The sequence below is a fragment of the Bos taurus genome, chromosome 8 (genome assembly GCF_002263795.3).
Source record: "Bos taurus isolate L1 Dominette 01449 registration number 42190680 breed Hereford chromosome 8, ARS-UCD2.0, whole genome shotgun sequence".
Taxonomy (NCBI): domain Eukaryota; kingdom Metazoa; phylum Chordata; class Mammalia; order Artiodactyla; family Bovidae; genus Bos; species Bos taurus.
Window position 1 is genome coordinate 110577306 of NC_037335.1, and position 16901 is coordinate 110594206.

General features: G+C 47.3%; 1 protein-coding gene across 8 annotated transcripts in view; it reads left to right on the plus strand.

Annotated features, from left to right (window-relative positions):
- Positions 1-16805, plus strand: part of CNTRL (centriolin) — an 87864-nt gene extending 71059 nt beyond the window's left edge. For 3 of the 8 annotated variants that reach the window (XM_010808330.4, XM_010808331.4, XM_059889538.1), the window contains exons 34-43: positions 2338-2495; positions 3558-3631; positions 4655-4843; positions 5464-5689; positions 7127-7332; positions 8373-8513; positions 9797-10069; positions 10236-10298; positions 12970-13176; positions 15075-15867. In XM_010808330.4, coding sequence (XP_010806632.2) covers positions 2338-2495; positions 3558-3631; positions 4655-4843; positions 5464-5689; positions 7127-7332; positions 8373-8513; positions 9797-10069; positions 10236-10298; positions 12970-13176; positions 15075-15134 — 1597 coding nt within the window. In that variant the 3' untranslated portion in view covers positions 15135-15867. Of the gene's footprint in view, positions 1-2337; positions 2496-3557; positions 3632-4654; positions 4844-5463; positions 5690-7126; positions 7333-8372; positions 8514-9796; positions 10070-10235; positions 10299-12969; positions 13177-15074 lie in introns of all 8 variants that reach the window. The other 5 variants (XM_024996363.2, XM_024996364.2, XM_024996370.2 and 2 more) reach the window with 5 other exon arrangements.
- The last annotated feature ends 96 nt before the right edge of the window (positions 16806-16901 follow it).

A 16901-nucleotide genomic window follows, 5' to 3' on the forward strand; every position in this document is an offset into this window, starting at 1 on the left:
CACTGAAAGCATGATCCGTAAAAAAGTAAATTGATAAAATTGAACTTCATCAAAGTTTAAAATTTCTGTTTCTTGAGAATTCCCTGGTGATCCAGTGGTTAGGATTCCATGTTTTCACTGACAAGAGGGCAAGTTCAATCCCTTATTGTAGAACTAAGATCCCACAGGCTGTACAGTGTGGCTGGAAGAAAAAAAACTTGTTTCTCAAAAGACACTTGTTGAGACAATAAGAAGACATCTCAGACTGGGAGAGAAATCTTTGCGACTGTGTGTCTGATGCAGGACTTGTACCCAGGATGTATGTACGTGTATAACAAACTCTCAAAACTCAGTAATTAGAAAATGAAGAAACCAATTTTCAAATAGGCAAAAATTTGAACATTTTATTTAAGAAAATAGATAAATGGCAGATAAGCACATGAAAAGATGCTCAGTGTCATTAATAATTAAGGAAATGCAAATTAAAACCACAACTAAATATCATTACATCCCTATTAGAATAGATTAAACACTGACCATACCAAATTCTATCAAGGAACTTTCATACACAATTGGTGGGAGTATAAAATGTCAGACCACCACTTTGGAAAATAGTTTGGCAGTTAGACTTAAAAATGCAAACATACACCTACCAGAAGATCTAGCTTTCCCACACCTAGAGGTGCAAACGAGTAGTGTGTGTGTGTGCGCCCGCACGCAAGCACGCTAAATTGCTTCGGTTGTGTCCCACTCTTCACGACCCTGTGGACTGTAGCCCACCAGGCTCCTCTGTCCATGGGATTCTCCGGACAAGAAGACTAGAGTGGGTTGGCATGCCCTCTCCCAGGGGATGTTCCCAACCCACGGATCAAACCCACGTCTCCTGTGTCTCCTGCGTTGGCAGGTGGGTTCTTTACCACTGGCACCGCCTGGGAAGCCCAGAGGTTAAAGCTGACGTCCATACAAAACTGTGCACTGACGCTCATAGCAGCTTGACTCGCAGTGGCCATAAACTGGAAACATGATAAATGCCCATCAGCTGATGAATGGGTCGGCAGATTGTAGTGTATCCATACCATCGAATGGACTTTCAGGTGGCACAGTGGTATAGAACCCACCTACCAATGCAGGAGACACAGGTTCAATCCCTGGGTTGGAAAGATTTCCTGGAGTAGGAAATGGCAATCCCCTCCAGTATTATGCCTGGAAGATTCCATGGACAGAGGAGGCTCGCAGGCTGCAGTCCATGAGGTCACGAAGAGTTGGACATGACAGAGCACACACACAGGCATACCATAGAATGGGCTTCCCTGGTGGCTCAATGGTAAAGAATCTGCCGGCCGATGCAGGAGACGTGGGTTTGATCTCCGGGTTGGGAAGATGCCCTGGAGAAGGAAAGGGCAGCCCACTCCAGTATCCTTGCTTAGGAAACCCATGGACAGAGGAGCCTGGCGGGCTACAGTCCATGGGGTCACAAAAGAGTCGGACATGACTTAGGGACTGTACAGTAGCAACATGCCATAGAGTACTACAGGGCAATAAAAAGCAATGGGTATTAACAACACGCAACTCCGTGGGTGCGTCTCAAAGTGACTGCTCAGTGAGAGAAGCCAGACCAAAGCCAGTCCATAGTGTGTGATTCCTGTTCACGTAAAGGAACACATGCTCATACATACATTTTTTTTTTTTGACAAATCTTAAACAGAGAAGGCAGTGGCACCCCACTCCAGTACTCTTGCCTGGCAAATCCCATGGATGGAGGAGCTTGGTAGGCTGCAGTCCATGGGGTCACTAAGAGTCGGATACGACTGAGTGACTTCACTTTCACTTTTTACTTTCATGTATTGGAGAAGACAATGGCAACCCACTCCAGTGTTCTTGCCTGGAGAATCCCAGGGACGGGGGAGCCTGGTGGGCTGCCATCTATGGGGTCACAGAGAGTTGGACACGACTGAAGTGACTTAGCAGCTTAGCAGCATTATACATAAAATTGTGTTTTTTGCTTTTTCACTTATAGTTAAGTCCATTTTAATCACGTTTGGAATTATAAGTGCTATCCATGTTATCCCTGATTTTTATAAAACTTCAATTTTAGCAAGTCACTTTTTGAAATGACAAACATTTCCAAATGTTCTATTTGGAAAGCTGAAAATAAGGGGTTTTTTTGAGAATGAGTTGAAGAGCCTTACAGTTTGTTAATACTTATTAATGTTTGTTATTTTAGTAAATTATTAATATTATTAACTTATTAATGTCATCCAGACTCCACAGCTGTGCTGTGACACATAACACTGCTTGTTAGTTGTCTGGTATTTGTGCTTGGACATTTTGTGTTTGATGGTCTCACTTGTATCGTAGGGTCTTAGCAGCCACAGAAGAGAATAGCAAAGCAAAGCAGTCAGACTTAGAAAAGTTGGAATTGGATATCAGAAAACTGGAACAGGAGCTAGACCAGCTAAACAGCAGCAAAGTCTCCCTGCACAGAGACGTCACGGCCGTGCAGCAGCAGCTCAAAGGTAAGAGAGGGCGCGGCGGGGGCGGCCGTCCGCCTTCTGCTGGAGTCGTGTTCAATGGTTTGCTTTCTTAGTACAGAAACAGAAGTGAGAAAGTGTCCTAATACTAGGTATGGTGATGGTTGAGCAACTCTGAATTTAGCAAAAGCTGTGAAATTGCATACTTTAAATGGGTGAAATGCATTATATGTGAATTATATCTCAATAAAGCTGGCTTTTTTGTTTTTTTAATGAATTCATATTCCTTAGAGAACAATTTTAAAAACATAGCAAAGTGACAAAAATCACTATTGACCACACTCTTCAGAGATAATTTCTACTAGCAATGTGGTAAATATCCTTCCAGATTTTTCCTTGAGGGGTGGTGTGTGTGTATAGATTTAAAAACAAAAATGGAAGTGACGTATTTATGACCAAATCTTTATGAATCTGCATGATTGTTTACTTATAAGTTACTAAGTAATTCCAGCCAACAGTATACTTGTTGAACACTTCCTGTGTACCGGGCATGATTGTAGATGTTTCCTATGCATTTTATCGTTTAATTCTTATAACATTTTTATGAGGTAGAAACTATTGTTTCACCCATTTAAAGAAGCCAACGTAAGCCTAGTTTCCTTGGGACTTGCTTGGTCTCACCCAGTTAGTAAGGGACAAAACCAGTACAGATAATAAAATTTACTTTCAAATTGTCTTCCTGAAGCGTTGTACCAAATTTACATTTTTATCAGCAGTGTGGAAGGCACCTGTTTTTAAACCACACACCTCATCAACAGTAGGTATTGTGTGTGAGTTTTTTTTTATCATGAGGTTTTGAACATGTTAATCTTTTTTTTTTTTTAATATGTTAAGTCTTTAAAAAACATAAGGCTCCAAGCCCAGATCTGGCTTGCGCATGTACCTCTCTCTTGGCCTTGAATAAGGTAGGGTGGCATAGTCACCTGTTATACCCTAACAGAAGGAAGTATAAATTCACTTTCAGTCTACATTTTTAAGGGGACTGATGGGAAACTGGAAAATGTATACATATGTATTTCTTAGTCTATGTAAATGTTATTTCTGTAGAAAAACGAGAAGCAGTAAACTCATTACAGGAGGAACTAGCTGATGTCCAAGACCATTTGAACCTAGCGAAACAGGTAAGCCTAACAGATGTCATCTTCCGGTAATGTCCTGCAGGTGTGCAGATAGCTGCTTGAAGTAACAAATCAAAGAGGCTGGTTCCTTCTCATATGAGCAGGTCCTCTAGAGCCATTTATCTAACACAAATGTAATATATACAAAACCTTTGATGCAGAGCAGTAATTTTCTAGTTTATTTTAGCCCTAGAATTCTCCATTCAAACAGTGTTCTGCTCAAAGCTAGTAAGTCAGGGGTGTTGGCTAGAAGAGCCCCATAGTTGGTCAGCCGCCACTCTGAGGGCTTCAGGGACCAGACGGACCTCTCTTCCCCGTGGCACAAATGAGGCCTTGATGCTTCTCAGCGTCTTCCTGCAGTGATTCAGTGTTGTCCTGTGAGAGTACTGCTGTGAGCTGAGTTCCAAAGAACCTCAAGCAAGTTTTAGACCTTAGTTCTACTCTGTACGTTACGGGTTAGACATCTAAATTCTCTTCCTTCTACCTTGAAGATTCTGTTTCTAAGATGTATAAAGCTTATTCTGTCCTCTAAAAAGTCTTAACACGGGTTCTTATGAACATTTTCTATGTTACTAGAAATATGGTAACTTTTCCAAAAGTGTTTAATTAGGGTTCTTTGAAGAAGGAAGTATTTATTGTTTTGTGAATTTTTTAACCTGTATAAATATTTCAGATGGTAACAAAACCATGACTTTAGGCTCATTTTCAGTCCGAGTTAAGGCTTGTTCACAGCTTTTCTTAATCTTGGCAATCCTTTGAGGTGGGTGCTGTTTATTCCCACCTCAGTGACAAGATGGCTAAATTTCGGAGGAACTGAGTCTCTTGCTGAGGGTCTGCCATCTTAGGTACTAGGCAGAGGGATCGGTGGTCACACTGAGCTCCGGGCGCCTTCGCCTGTTTACTGCGATGATGGAGGCTGTGGAGCTTTCAGGCTGTGTCCGCCGGGCTCAGGCGGTGCGGCAGTGCCACTAGCCCGGTAGAGAGGGTGGCTCTGTCCCTGGCTGGAGCTTGTTCTTTGACCTGAAGGACCTGCTCCACACCACCAAGCGCCAGGATGTCCTGCTTGGCGAGCAGACCAGGCTGCAGGAGGACCTCCAGGAACGCAGAAAGAAGTTGGAAGTCTGCCAAAGAGAAGAGGCAACAAAGCGGCAGCACCTGCAAGCGCTTCAGACGGAGGTGGAGGCGAAGGAGGCCGAGCTGGCCCGGCAGGACACGGTACCGCACCCGCGGGCACGCAAGGGGGGCGCTGCCGCGTGCGGAGCGCTCTTCCCCTGGGGTCTGAGGTCTGAGGTGGAGGCGAACGAGGCCGAGCTGGCCACGCGCGGAGCGCTCTTCCCCTGGCGCGGGAGGGAGCGCTCTTCTCCTGGGGTCTGAGGTGGAGGCAGACGAGACCGAGCTGGCCCAGCAGGAGACGGTACCGCACCCGCGCGGCAGGCAAGGGGGCACTGCCACGAGGGGAGCGCTCTTCCCCTGGCGCGGCGCTGCTGAGAAGCTCCCGCTTGGGGTCTTGCTCACCCGAACCTGCCCTGTGTGACCTGAGGGGCATTTCACACCAACTCTCTGACTCCCTTGGTATTAATATTATGGACCATTAAGACTGTAGAACAGGCCCCATAAAGAACCGTGGTGGCCATGTGTTGGTTCCTGCATATCCCCTCCTCACATGCTAGCCAAATCATTTTCCGTCCCCACCTGACCCCCTTTGTAAAGAGAACTCCCTGTCTATCACCGTGGGCTGCTCGCTACTTTCTGTTTGAACTGGAATCCGACTAGTGCCCATGAAGATTCCTGCGGGACACAGTTAGTTGATGACTAACAGGTTGTTCTCTAATAAGACGTTTCAGAGACTCCAGAAAGAGAGAGAAAGTGAAGAAAAAAAGTTAGAAGCCAGTCGAGCGACCCTGCAGGAGCAGCAGCAGCAGCTGGAAAAGGAAATAGCAGACCAGAAGAACGCCCTGGACCAGGTGCTCAGCCAGGTGCTGGGGGCCGAGGAGCGCGCCAGGACTCTGCAGCAGGAGGAGAGATGGGGTGAGACCCTGGAGAAGACGCTGTCCCAGACCCGTATGTATCCCGGAGCGCTGCCAGGGGTGGGGCGCTGGGGGACCCGCTGACTGTCAAAGGCGTAGAGGAGGCCCGGCCTCGGCCGTGGCCCAGGCAGGAGGCAGGAGCGGCATGGGGGCCGCCCTCACTCGGTCCTCCGGGTCCTGCGAAACGCTGAGGAGGCGGGCCCAGAGGGAGCAGACTCTCTTTATGGAGATGGAATTCGATCTCGACACAGTCAGGTGTTTGTCCTTGACTGTGTCACTGTCTTTGAGAACGCTTTTTCAAGGAAGTGGAATATTAAGGCAAAGAAGTGCCACAAGGCGCCCTAAAGGCTTTCTATAAAAGTGCATTAATTCCGAGCTTTGGAGCAGTGATCCATTTCATCTCAACCTGTTACAAAAAGCAATATTAACAGTTCTGTGATGCAGTTGTTGGCCATTCGGTCTGTTTATTCTTTTGAGCCGTATATTAATGAACTTGACTCAAGGGCAAAAGATGGTTCTTACGTCAGTAAATGAATTTTTTTCCCTTAGACTTCAGGTTTTAATAATGCTCAGAAAATGTTGTTGTCCCCTGCGGAAACTTTGAGGACTTGGGTTTTGAAAGGATTATTACTCCTTTTTCCCTGGGAACTCTTGATTCAGACCCAACCCTTTTCATTTTGAAACAAACCTAAATATGCCGAGTCTGACCATGCCAGAGGCGTGAGAAGTGATATCTGGGCAGGGTGTTGCTTTACACAGGTGGATTAGAAAAATCTGTGTTAAATATCACTGTTGTGTATGAGCATCGTTTATTGAGTGTACTCACCATGCACTGGGTGTCTGCATGCACGATTCCCATTAAATACCAGGAAATGGGTTCCTCTATAGAAAATAAGACTCATGCCATTCCAAATCCTCTGTTCTTTTCCTGCACGGCCTCCCATGGAGGAAGAAATACTATGTACCTCCCTTTATTTAAAAGTAGGTTTATAAAAAAGCGTTCCAGGGACTTCCTTAGCTGTGCAGTGATGAAGACTCTGCACCTCCAATGCAGGGGGCACGGGTTCAATCCCTGGTTGGGGAACTAAGATCCCACGTGCCTCATGGAGCAGCCAAAAATTTTAAAAGTGGAGGAAGGACTTGAATAGATGTTTAAATAAGCAAGTGAATAAATAAATAGCATCTCAGTAGTCTCCTCCGTGTTCCTTGCACCTCACAGAATTGGTGCTCTCCAGTCTCAAAGACTCAGAAAATGGTGGCCGCCTGTCACTTTGGAATCAGGTCCTTCAATAACAAACTACATCAAAAGGCACCCTTCTCTGAACCTTTTTCTGGGCCGCCGCTGTGGGTCAGGGGAGAGTTAGACAACTGGCTGGTGGAAGAAAGTGCCTGAGTGAGCGTCTCGTCCTTGTGCAGTCTGCCCTTAGCCAGCCCAGGGCCTCGGGCTAAACTGCCTGAAATGCTGTTTCAGAACAACAGCTCTCAGAACGGGAGCAGCAGTTGTTGGAAAAGTCAGCTGAGCTGCTGGCTCTTCAGAAAGAGGCGGACTCGATGAGGGCAGACTTCAGCCTCTTGCGAAACCAGTTCTTGACGGAGAGGAAGAAAGCTGAGAAGCAGGTAGCCAGCCTCAGGGAAGCGCTCAAGACCCAGCGCAGCCAGCTGGAGAAGACCCTTCTCGTGAGTGCCCCCGCCCCACCCCGCCGGCTTGTGCCCCCCGCCCTGCCCCGGTGGCTTGTGCGGTGACGTACCCCCTGCCCCACCCCGGCGGCTTGTGCCTTGACGCCTTCCATGAGAAGACCCTTCTCGTGAGTGCCCCCGCCCCGCCCTGGCGGCTTGTGCCCCCTGCCCCACCCCGGTGGCTTGTGCCATGACGCCTTCCATGTAGAGAAAATAAATGACCGGGCAACCCAGTCCCTAACCCAACTGTTGTTTTGGGTACATTTGTGCATAGTTTGTGCCTGAAGCTAATGGGAGATTTTGCCTGCGTCTGGGCTCAGCCCTAGCGGAGTTGGCTGTCTGGCTGGAACGCTGATCACAGGCTCAGACAGCACCCTCGGCGAGCCAGCCTCTGCGCACCTCTCCAGCGGGGGTGCAGGGGTTTGGGGGCGGGCGAGCTTCTGAAGAGCCTCTTCCCCAGCTGCAGTCTGTGCTCACAGGTTTTCTCATCATGCCCTTTTTGGTCAGCATCAGCTTTAATTAATCATTATCCTAAAACTAGGAGGTTCAATCTGTCATGCTCTTATCCCTGAGATGAATTGTGGGTGGTGGCACTCAGATGCCTCCAGACCAACAGGCAGCGACAGGTACTGTCCCAGAAGAGGATTTTCTAACCCCCTTTGGAGGGGTTCATGTCGCCCTGCAGTGTGAATGTGGCTTTGCATCCGGATGTATCTCCCAGAGGGCGATACCACGCACAGCCAGTGACGTGCAACAGGACTGTGACGGGAGTGGGCAGATGTCTAGGTTTTAACCCTCCCAGGAACCCTGTGATGGTGGCTGTTGTTCACGTCTCCCAGACAGGGGAGGGTCACCTGATCTGTGCTGACACGGCACACCCAGGGTTCAGGCTTTCTGCTCCAGCTCTGCCGCCGCTGCTGCAGGAGGCCGGCCGATCATCCCTTTATAGCTGGAGGCCAGACAGGAAACGAAGGCTCAGAGATGGCGAGTGCCAGGCAGCAGCGCCCACCTCCAGAGTCGTTCTCCTCCTCCCTTGCTAGGAGCAGAAGCAGGAGAACAGCTCCATGCAGAAGGAGATGGCGACTATCGAGCAGGTGGCGCAGGACAACCACGAGCGGGCCCGGCGCCTGATGCGGGAGCTCAGCCAGATGCAGCAGGAGTACGCGGAGCTCAAGAAGCAGGTGCGCCCGCAGCCCCGGGCGCGGGGCGCGTCTCAGCCGCGCTCGTGCAAGGAGCGCGGCTCTGTGAAAACTGTCAGACTAGTGATCAGATTGTTCTTCTAGTCTTGAAATTTAGAACTTGCCACAAGAAGAAAGTATTTGTTCAAGATACACTTTTAAAATGCCCCCAAGATACACTTTTGAAATGCGTTAAGTTCACCAAACTTGTTAGTTTTTGAAAGAAAAATGACACTTCTTCAGCATAAAATTTTATCAAGTCCCAAAGTGCTGTGTTGAAATACTAGATTTTATGCCAGAAACAAGTCTGTAAGAGACAAACTCCCAAGGAAACCTCTGATCGCCTGTTGTGTAGCCAGGCCGAGGAGAGGAGAACGGTTCGTCCTCGACAGAGGGTCTCACCCTAGACCCCGCCGTGTCCCTCAGCCCGTGTCAGGGGCTGGCCCACTCCAGAGCTGTCTCGTCAGGCTGCTCAGGCCCCTCGAGTGACCCTGCTACACTCTGTCCTTTGGATGACCCCACGTGGCCATTTAGTCTCATCTGTTCCTATAACCACGCCCCCAACACACACACACGCGCGCGCACACACACACACACCCCTTTGGCTCAAGAAAAAATTACTTGAAAGGCCCCCTGGCCTCTGTAAATTTGGGAGGGCAGTTAGCAGTGAGTATGACTGTGGTATCTTCACTGAGCTCTTTATGGACAGAGCCATATAGAGTGATCTCTCCCACACCACCAGATTCTTCATGTGTAAAATAAAAACATTCAAGCAGACCTTTTCTAAGCCCCTTTAAGTGCTAACATTTATAACCTAGACCACTTAAAACTTGTTTCAGTAAATGCCCCTTTTCTCCTTTGAGGACCGCTAAGGTGCCTCATATAAATTCTCACGTAGCTCTCACGTTGCAGGATACAGGAGGTTTAGAAGTTAGCTAGCTTGCCCTAACTCGCACTGGTAATGACTGTTGGAAGTGAGCCTGGAGCCCAGCGCTGCCCCGCTGCAGCGAGACGGACTGCAATAGTGTGGGCCATCTGCAAGCAGCGCTGCCCTGGGCTTCTCCAAACAGGCATGGCTCCAGTTGGAAGGCCAGGAAATCCTTGACTCGGTAGCTTAGACATACTTGGGTAGCTGGAAAAATCACAAGTTTTTACGGTTCTAATCATAATAAGTAACATTTGTAGGTCTTTCGGTGTATTATACCTGTATTTAAAATATTAAATCATTAAATAATAATGCTTCAGTTCTAGTACTTGGTGGTATTTGACTCTCACTCGCTCTGTAGATGGTAAACCAGAAAGACCTGGAAAGAAGACAAGTAGAAATCAGTGAAGCGATGAGGACACTTAAGTCTGAAGTGAAAGACGAGATCAGAGCCAGCCTGAAGAACCTCAACCAGTTTCTACCGGAGCTGCCAGCAGACCTGGAGGCCATTCTGGAAAGGAGCGAACACCTAGATGGAGGGCTGGAAAGCTTGAAGGAGAACTTTCCATTCGCCCTGAGTGAGAAGCCATCACCTTTTGAAGAGAAACTACATTTTTCTCGCGTTCACATAATGGTAAGGGCTTGTTTATCCTGCTGTTCCCTGGACTTCCTAAAATGGCCCTTTGGTCCCCACCGCCCCAGATGAGTTCTGACATGGACTGGAGGGTGGGAGGAGGGAAAGGCGGGCTGGTTGTGACGGTGCTGCTCACTCTCTGATGGCTCCCTTTTCCTCTGAAAAGGATGAGCACTGGCGTGGAGAAGCGCTCCGGGAGAAGCTGCGGCACCGTGAGGACCGACTCAAGGTGGCCCTTTTGAAAGAAAAAAAAGTATAAGATGCTTGGCCTGTTGAGAGCGGGGAAAGTGCTCTGTCGCAGCCGTCACAACAGATTTATAGGTTACATGTTCGAAGCTCAGAGAGGTTGGCATCACAGTTAGTCAGCACCAAGGTCAGGGTTCAGACCCACGAGCTCTGGTGCTCAGCGCAGGGTTCCTAACCCTGGGTAACGCTGCTTTGCCTCAGTTGAAACTCACAGGACCTGCAGACAGAAAATACAGATGCGCTGATCAAAACACAGCTCACAGGCCAGTGATCGGGGGAGGGATTGGGGAAACCAGAAAAGTAGGCTTGGGTGTCAAATGAGAAGCTGTTTGGCTCAGGATATGTTGAGCTTGAAGGCTTCATGAGACACAGGGAAGGGTGTCTGTCTGTAGGCAGCTGAAAATAGGTGTCTAGGATTTAGTCGTAAGTTCAGTTCAGTTCACTCGCTCAGTCATCCGACTCTTTGCAACCCCATGCACCGCAGCACACCAGGCCTCCCTGTCCATCACCAGCTCCTGAAGTCCACCCAAACCCATGTCCATCGAGTCAGTGATCCCATCCAACCATCTCATCCTCTGTCGTCCTCTTCTCCTCCTGCCCTCAATCTTTCCCAGCATCAGGGTCTTTTCAAATGACTCCACTCTCTGCATCAGGTGGCCAAAGTATTGGAGTTTCAGCTTCAACATCAGTCCCTCCAATGAACACCCAGGACTGATCTCCTTTAGGATGGACTGGTTGGATCTCCTTGCAGTCCAAGGGACTCTCAAGAGTCTTCTCCAACACCACAGTTCAAAAGCATCAATTCTTCTGTACTCAGCTTTCTTTATAGTCCAACTCTCACATCCATACATGACTACTGGAAAAACCATAGCCTTGACTAGATAGACCTTTGTTGGCAAAATAATGGCTCTGCTTTTTAATATGCTGTCTAGGTTGGTCATAACTTTCCTTCCAAGGAGCAAGCGTCTTTTAATTTCATGGCTGCAATCACCATCCTCAGTGATTTTGGAGCCCAGAAAAATAAAGTCAGCCACTGTTTCCCCATCTATTTCCCATGAAGTGATGGGACCGGATGCCATGATCTTAATTTTCTGAATGTTGAGCTTTAAGCCAACTTTTTCACTCTCCACTTTCACTTTCAAGAGGCTCTTTAGTTCCTCTTCCCTTTCTGCCATAAGGGTGGTGTCATCTGCATATCTGAGGTTATTGATATTTCTCCCGGCAGTCTTGATTCCAGCTTGTGATTCCTCTAGCCCATTGTTTCTCATGATGTACTCTGCATAGAAGTTAAATAAGCAGGGTGACAATATACAGCCTTGACGTACTCCTTTTCCTATTTGGAACCAGTCTGTTGTTCCCTGTCCAGTTCTAACTGTTGCTTCCTGACCTGCATACAAATTTCTCAAGAGGCAGGTCAGGTGGTCTGGTATTCCCATCTCTTTCAGAATTTTCCACAGTTTATTGTGATCCACGCAGTCAAAGGCTTTGGCATAGTCAATAAAGCAGAAATAGATGTTTTTTCTGGAACACTCTTGCTTTTTTGAGGATCCATCAGATGTTGGCAATTTGATCTCTGGTTCCTCTGCCTTTTCTAAAACCAGCTTGAACATCTGGAAGTTCAGTGGTTCATGTATTGCTGAAGCCTGGCTTGGAGAATTTTAAGCATTACTTTACTAGCGTGTGAGAGGAGTGCAATTGTGGGGTAGTTTGAGCATTCTTTGGCATTGCCTTTCTTTAGGATTGGAATGAAAACTGACCTTTTCCAGTCCTGTGGCCACTGCTGAGTTTTCCACATTTGCTGGCATATTGAGTGCAGCACTTTCACAGCATCATCTTTCAGGATTTGAAATAGCTCAACTGGAATCCCATCACCTCCACTAGCTTTGTTCGTAGTGATGCTTCCTGAGGCCTGACTTAAAATGTAGGAGTGAAGAGTATAGTGGAGAGCTGGGAATGAGTGAGGCGGTTAGAACCAGAGAGGACAGCGTGCATCGCTGGGGAGCAGCCACTCGCCTCGAGGGCTGAGAGGGAGCCACGTGCAGTCCCGAGTGAGAGAAGGCGCTTTATATCAGATAGCCTCTGGCCACACGTGGCTGTTTAAATGGAAATTCACTGTCATTAAACCAGGTTAAAAATTCAGGTACCACATTTCACGTGCTTGGCAGCCACACGATTAGCGGTCACCATAGAAGGCAGCAGATGTAGACCAGGGAACATTCCTGTCATCACAGAGCGTTCTGTGGGACAGTGCTTGCTGGCAGCGTTAATTAGAGGATCATTTCAGAGGTGCCGTGGGGAAGCCAGGAAGCAGTGTGGGGTTGAGGATTCCAAGCACTGGGAGACACTGACGATAGCACTGTAAACCCATCGTCTGAGTCTGAGCAGGCGTCCAGCGAGGAGGGTGCGGAAACCCCGCGTGTTGTGACAGTGGAGCGCACAGGCTGAGTTTAAGGTGCAGTGACGACACGCGGAAGAGCCGTCTGGCACCTGCCCGCCTGCTCCGCCTTTTTAACTTTTGAAGACAAGGGTTTTCAGCAGCCACTTCTGTGTTCTGACAGATTTGCCTTTCAAATGTTAAACGTGAGGAAGCTACTCAGTACTAGTTCTGGCACATTCCCCCTGTAAAGCCCTAAGTCCTCCTGTAACGCTTCCAGGCCCAGCTCCGACACTGTATGTCCAAGCAGGCAGAGGTGTTAAGCAAAGGGAAGCGGCAGACCGAGGGCACGTTACACAGCCTGAGGAGGCAGGTCGACGCCTTAGGGGAGCTGGTCACCAGCACGTCTGTGGAGTCCACGTCGTCAGCCACTCTGTCTCAGCTCGAATCTTCCCTTGCAGAGGACTCCCATCTTGGACCAAGTCAGGTAGGAGGAGGCTCTTCACAAGTGGTCTGGCTTGTACATGGAAAGTCCCTGAAAGCTTTGAGGCCCACAGCCTAGAGTTAGACTCAGAAGGACACGAAAAAGTGAAAAGTGAAAGTCGCTCAGTCCTGTGCAACTCTGTGGTGCTGTTGACCACACAGTCCATGGTTTTTCTCCAGGCCAGAATACTGGAGTAGGTAGCTGTTCCTTTCTCCAGGGGATCTTCCCAACCAAGGGACTGAAGCCGGGTCTCCCACATTGCAGGCGGATTCTTTACCAGCTCAGCCACCAAGGAAGCCCAAGAATACTGGAGTGGGTAGCCTATCCTTTCTCCAGCAGATCTTCCTAACCCAGGAATCAAACCGGGGTCTCCTGCATTGCAGGCAGATTCTTTACCAGCTGAGCTACTAGGGAAGCCCAAAGGGCATGAGTTTCCCCAAGATTTGAAGGTGGAAGGACACGACTGTCACCTTCAAATCTCGGGGAAACTTGTCTTAGGGAAGACTCGCAAAAGTTGTCATGGTCCCTGGGAAACTGGAATCAACTGGTTGGTAGTAAATGCATAAAGAGGACAAGCTGCTGATTTAGGAAATCAACTAGGAAACAGGGACATAGTTAACTCTCCCATGAAGGCTCTCCACTTTGGATTTCCTTATTGTCTATTTGGTAAATACGAGTTTAGGGAATTCCCTGGTGGTCCAGTGGTTAAGGATTCTGTGTTTTCACCACCGAGGGCCCGGGTTCAGCCTCTCATTGGGGAGCTAAAATCCCATAAGCCATGTGGCACAGTAAAAAATAGAAGAGTTTGGACCTCTGAAGCCAACTTGTGTCCCAGTTTAGTCTGTCCACTTGGGAAAGGTGACTGTGCCAATTGTTAGTCCTAAGCGAAGTTTGAACTCTTAATTCAGAGTCTATAAAAAAAAAAGCACAACACAAGATTTCACAGGTTTTCTGTGTGAGACCTAGATGAGGTTAGTAATTATTTAGGAGGAACGTAAAATATATTCATGGAGTCCCTAAATAATAAGACAATATTCCTGTCAGACAGATAATAGCTACCATTTTGCATGCCTAGTGTGTGGGTGTGGTGGCTCAGCGGTAAAGAATCTGCCTGCGATGTGGGTTCAATCCCCGGGTTGGGAAGATTCCCTGGAGGAAAGCATGGCAACCCAGTCCAGTATTCTTGCCTGGAGAGTCCCACGGACAGGCGCCTGGGCAGGCTGCAGTGCGTACGGCCGCAGAGTCAGACGAAGTGCCTCTGCACGCCTGTGTGTGCACCAGACTCTACGTGTACTGCCTCACTTACTCCTGGGAACTAGCATTCATCCTTCTATATGAAGAAACTGTAGAAAACAAGAAATGTCAAGGTCACAGCGAAACACAAAACGAGGATTTAGAGGCTGATCTCTCTCTACCACAGAGCAGTGTATTGTCTGTGAGCCCAAGAACATCCAAGGCCAGTCTGCATCTTTAATAGACCATAGCCTGCTCATTAGCAGCAGAGCCAAGATGTGAATATGATCACCTTAAATCTTCCACGGTAGGACCCAAGTCAGATAGAGGCCAAAACCGTCATGGGCCTCAGGGCAGGAAGAAGGTCAGAGGCAGAGAGCTTTGTAGAGATGACTTTGGAGGTGAGCCCGGAAGAGCGGGAGACGGGTGCGCAGGGGTGTGGGCGCCAGCTGAGTTCTTCAGCTCCAGTGGCAGCCGGAGACCTGAGGCGCCCCGGGTCCAGGAAGGGAACAGAGGTGGCGCGAGAGGCACAGCGCGTAGAGAGGGGTTTGTTAGAAGTACGTTGGGTCCCTGAGTCTTAATCTAGGGGTGTGTGGGATGAAAATCTGAACTAGGTTGGAGTTAGGGGGCTGGCTTCTGAGCCTAACGTTTTATCTTCCTTCTTCCAGAGCTCCTTCCATCAAGTTCCACAAGGTCCATCACCATCAGCAGGCAGTTACCGACACTGATGCTGTCCTCAGCTTCCTGCTCACAGGGTACATGTTACAAAAAGTTCTTTTATTTATAAATAACTAGCACTTTCAATTGGCAGATGTTGAGTTGTAGCTTATCATAGTCTTAATCAAAGTAACCATCTAACTTTTATCCTGGGTAATTTTGTATGGTGGTTCATCTTAAAACATTTTTCCAAAGAAGTACTCAAATATTACCTGTTAGCCATGATGCTATCATCTAGTTCTGTGAATTTAGCTAAAACCTGTTTTTACTGTTGCAGAAATTCACCCTTAGTCCTTTCTCATCCTGTTGTAGGATGAGTGGCTCAGCCAGATGGAGGAAGACTGTCTTGCCTAAATATGAGGAAATAACTTTCTCCACTACCTCACTAACTTCATTAGAATGCCACTTGGTTTTTATCAAGATCCAGTCAATTCAGATGCTGAAAACTCCACTGTAGCTTATTCCACTTCTACAGCGACTCTCAGCATTTTTGTTAAGTCACCTGTACATATGGGAATATCGTATACTATTTAAACCAGGGTCTTACATGGCTGAGGGTTTTCTTTTTTTAACCTTTGAAATGCATTATTATAAAACCAGTGCTGATCTGAATCTATAAACTGGTAAAATCTATAGTTAGGTTAAAAACAACATGCTTAGGCTCCTCTTTATTTATAGTGCCAAAAGTTATTTTTGGATTTTGTTTAAAATCTATTTTCATATGAAAATAAAAGATAAAATAAATGTGGGTCTGACATCTGACTTTACATTTCACAGATCTACAGTAAAGCCATAAATTTTTTACCCTAATTTCAAGAGAACGTCAAGTCTTTCCGATGGCTTTCCGTCTCTGTCTGCAGGTTGAAGTATGTTGTATGTCAATGCTTTGAAAATACTTGTCATAAAACTGTAGTATATACTTCAGAAGCCTTTCTTCAACGAGAAACATTTCTTTGGTGGAAAATTAGAACTCTGGAAAATCCACACGCATTTTTAGTCGTTCAGTCACGTCTGACTCTTTGCGACCCCCATGGACTGCAACCCACCAGGCTCTTCTGTCTATGGGATTATTCAGACAAGAATACTGGAGTGGGTTGCCATTTCCTCTTCCTGGGGATCTTCCTAACCCAGGGATCAAACCCATGTCTCTTGCACTGGCAGCTAGATTCCTTACCACTGAGCCACCTGGGAAGCCCTTGGAGAATCTGACCCAGTGGTAAATTCAAACTGTGTTCAGACTTGGGAATATTTTAAAACAATCCTATTTTCTAGGTTCCTAGACAGCTTTTGAACCGAAACAGGTATTATATACCATGTTATACTTTATATAGTACAGCACTATTCTCTGACCACCTGCTGAGGTTTATATTCCTAAGAAGTTGTTTGCCTAGAGCTGGACCATTAAGATCTGGGCTAGGGACTGACATGGGATGAATATAAGACAGTGAAAATGTCATAAAACTAACAGCCAGTAAGTTCTAGAAAACATCTACTTCCGATGTAAACTTGATTTGATGGTGTCTTTTTTACTTACATTCTTTGTTTCATTTTCACAAGTCTTGGCAAAATGCTTAGAAGCCTGGCCTAATTCAACAATTATTGAAATCCTTCAAGGACAGTTTCCTGGTCTGTCCATGTGCTGAATGAGAGTAAAATATTTTCTTCCTAAACTGCCACGTGAACAGGAATCATTTGGTCTTCTGTTAAGGCTGTGAACTGAGCCACATGTTTATAAGAAAAGAGCACACTTAAAACAACAGATGTGGAGAAGTTCCCGA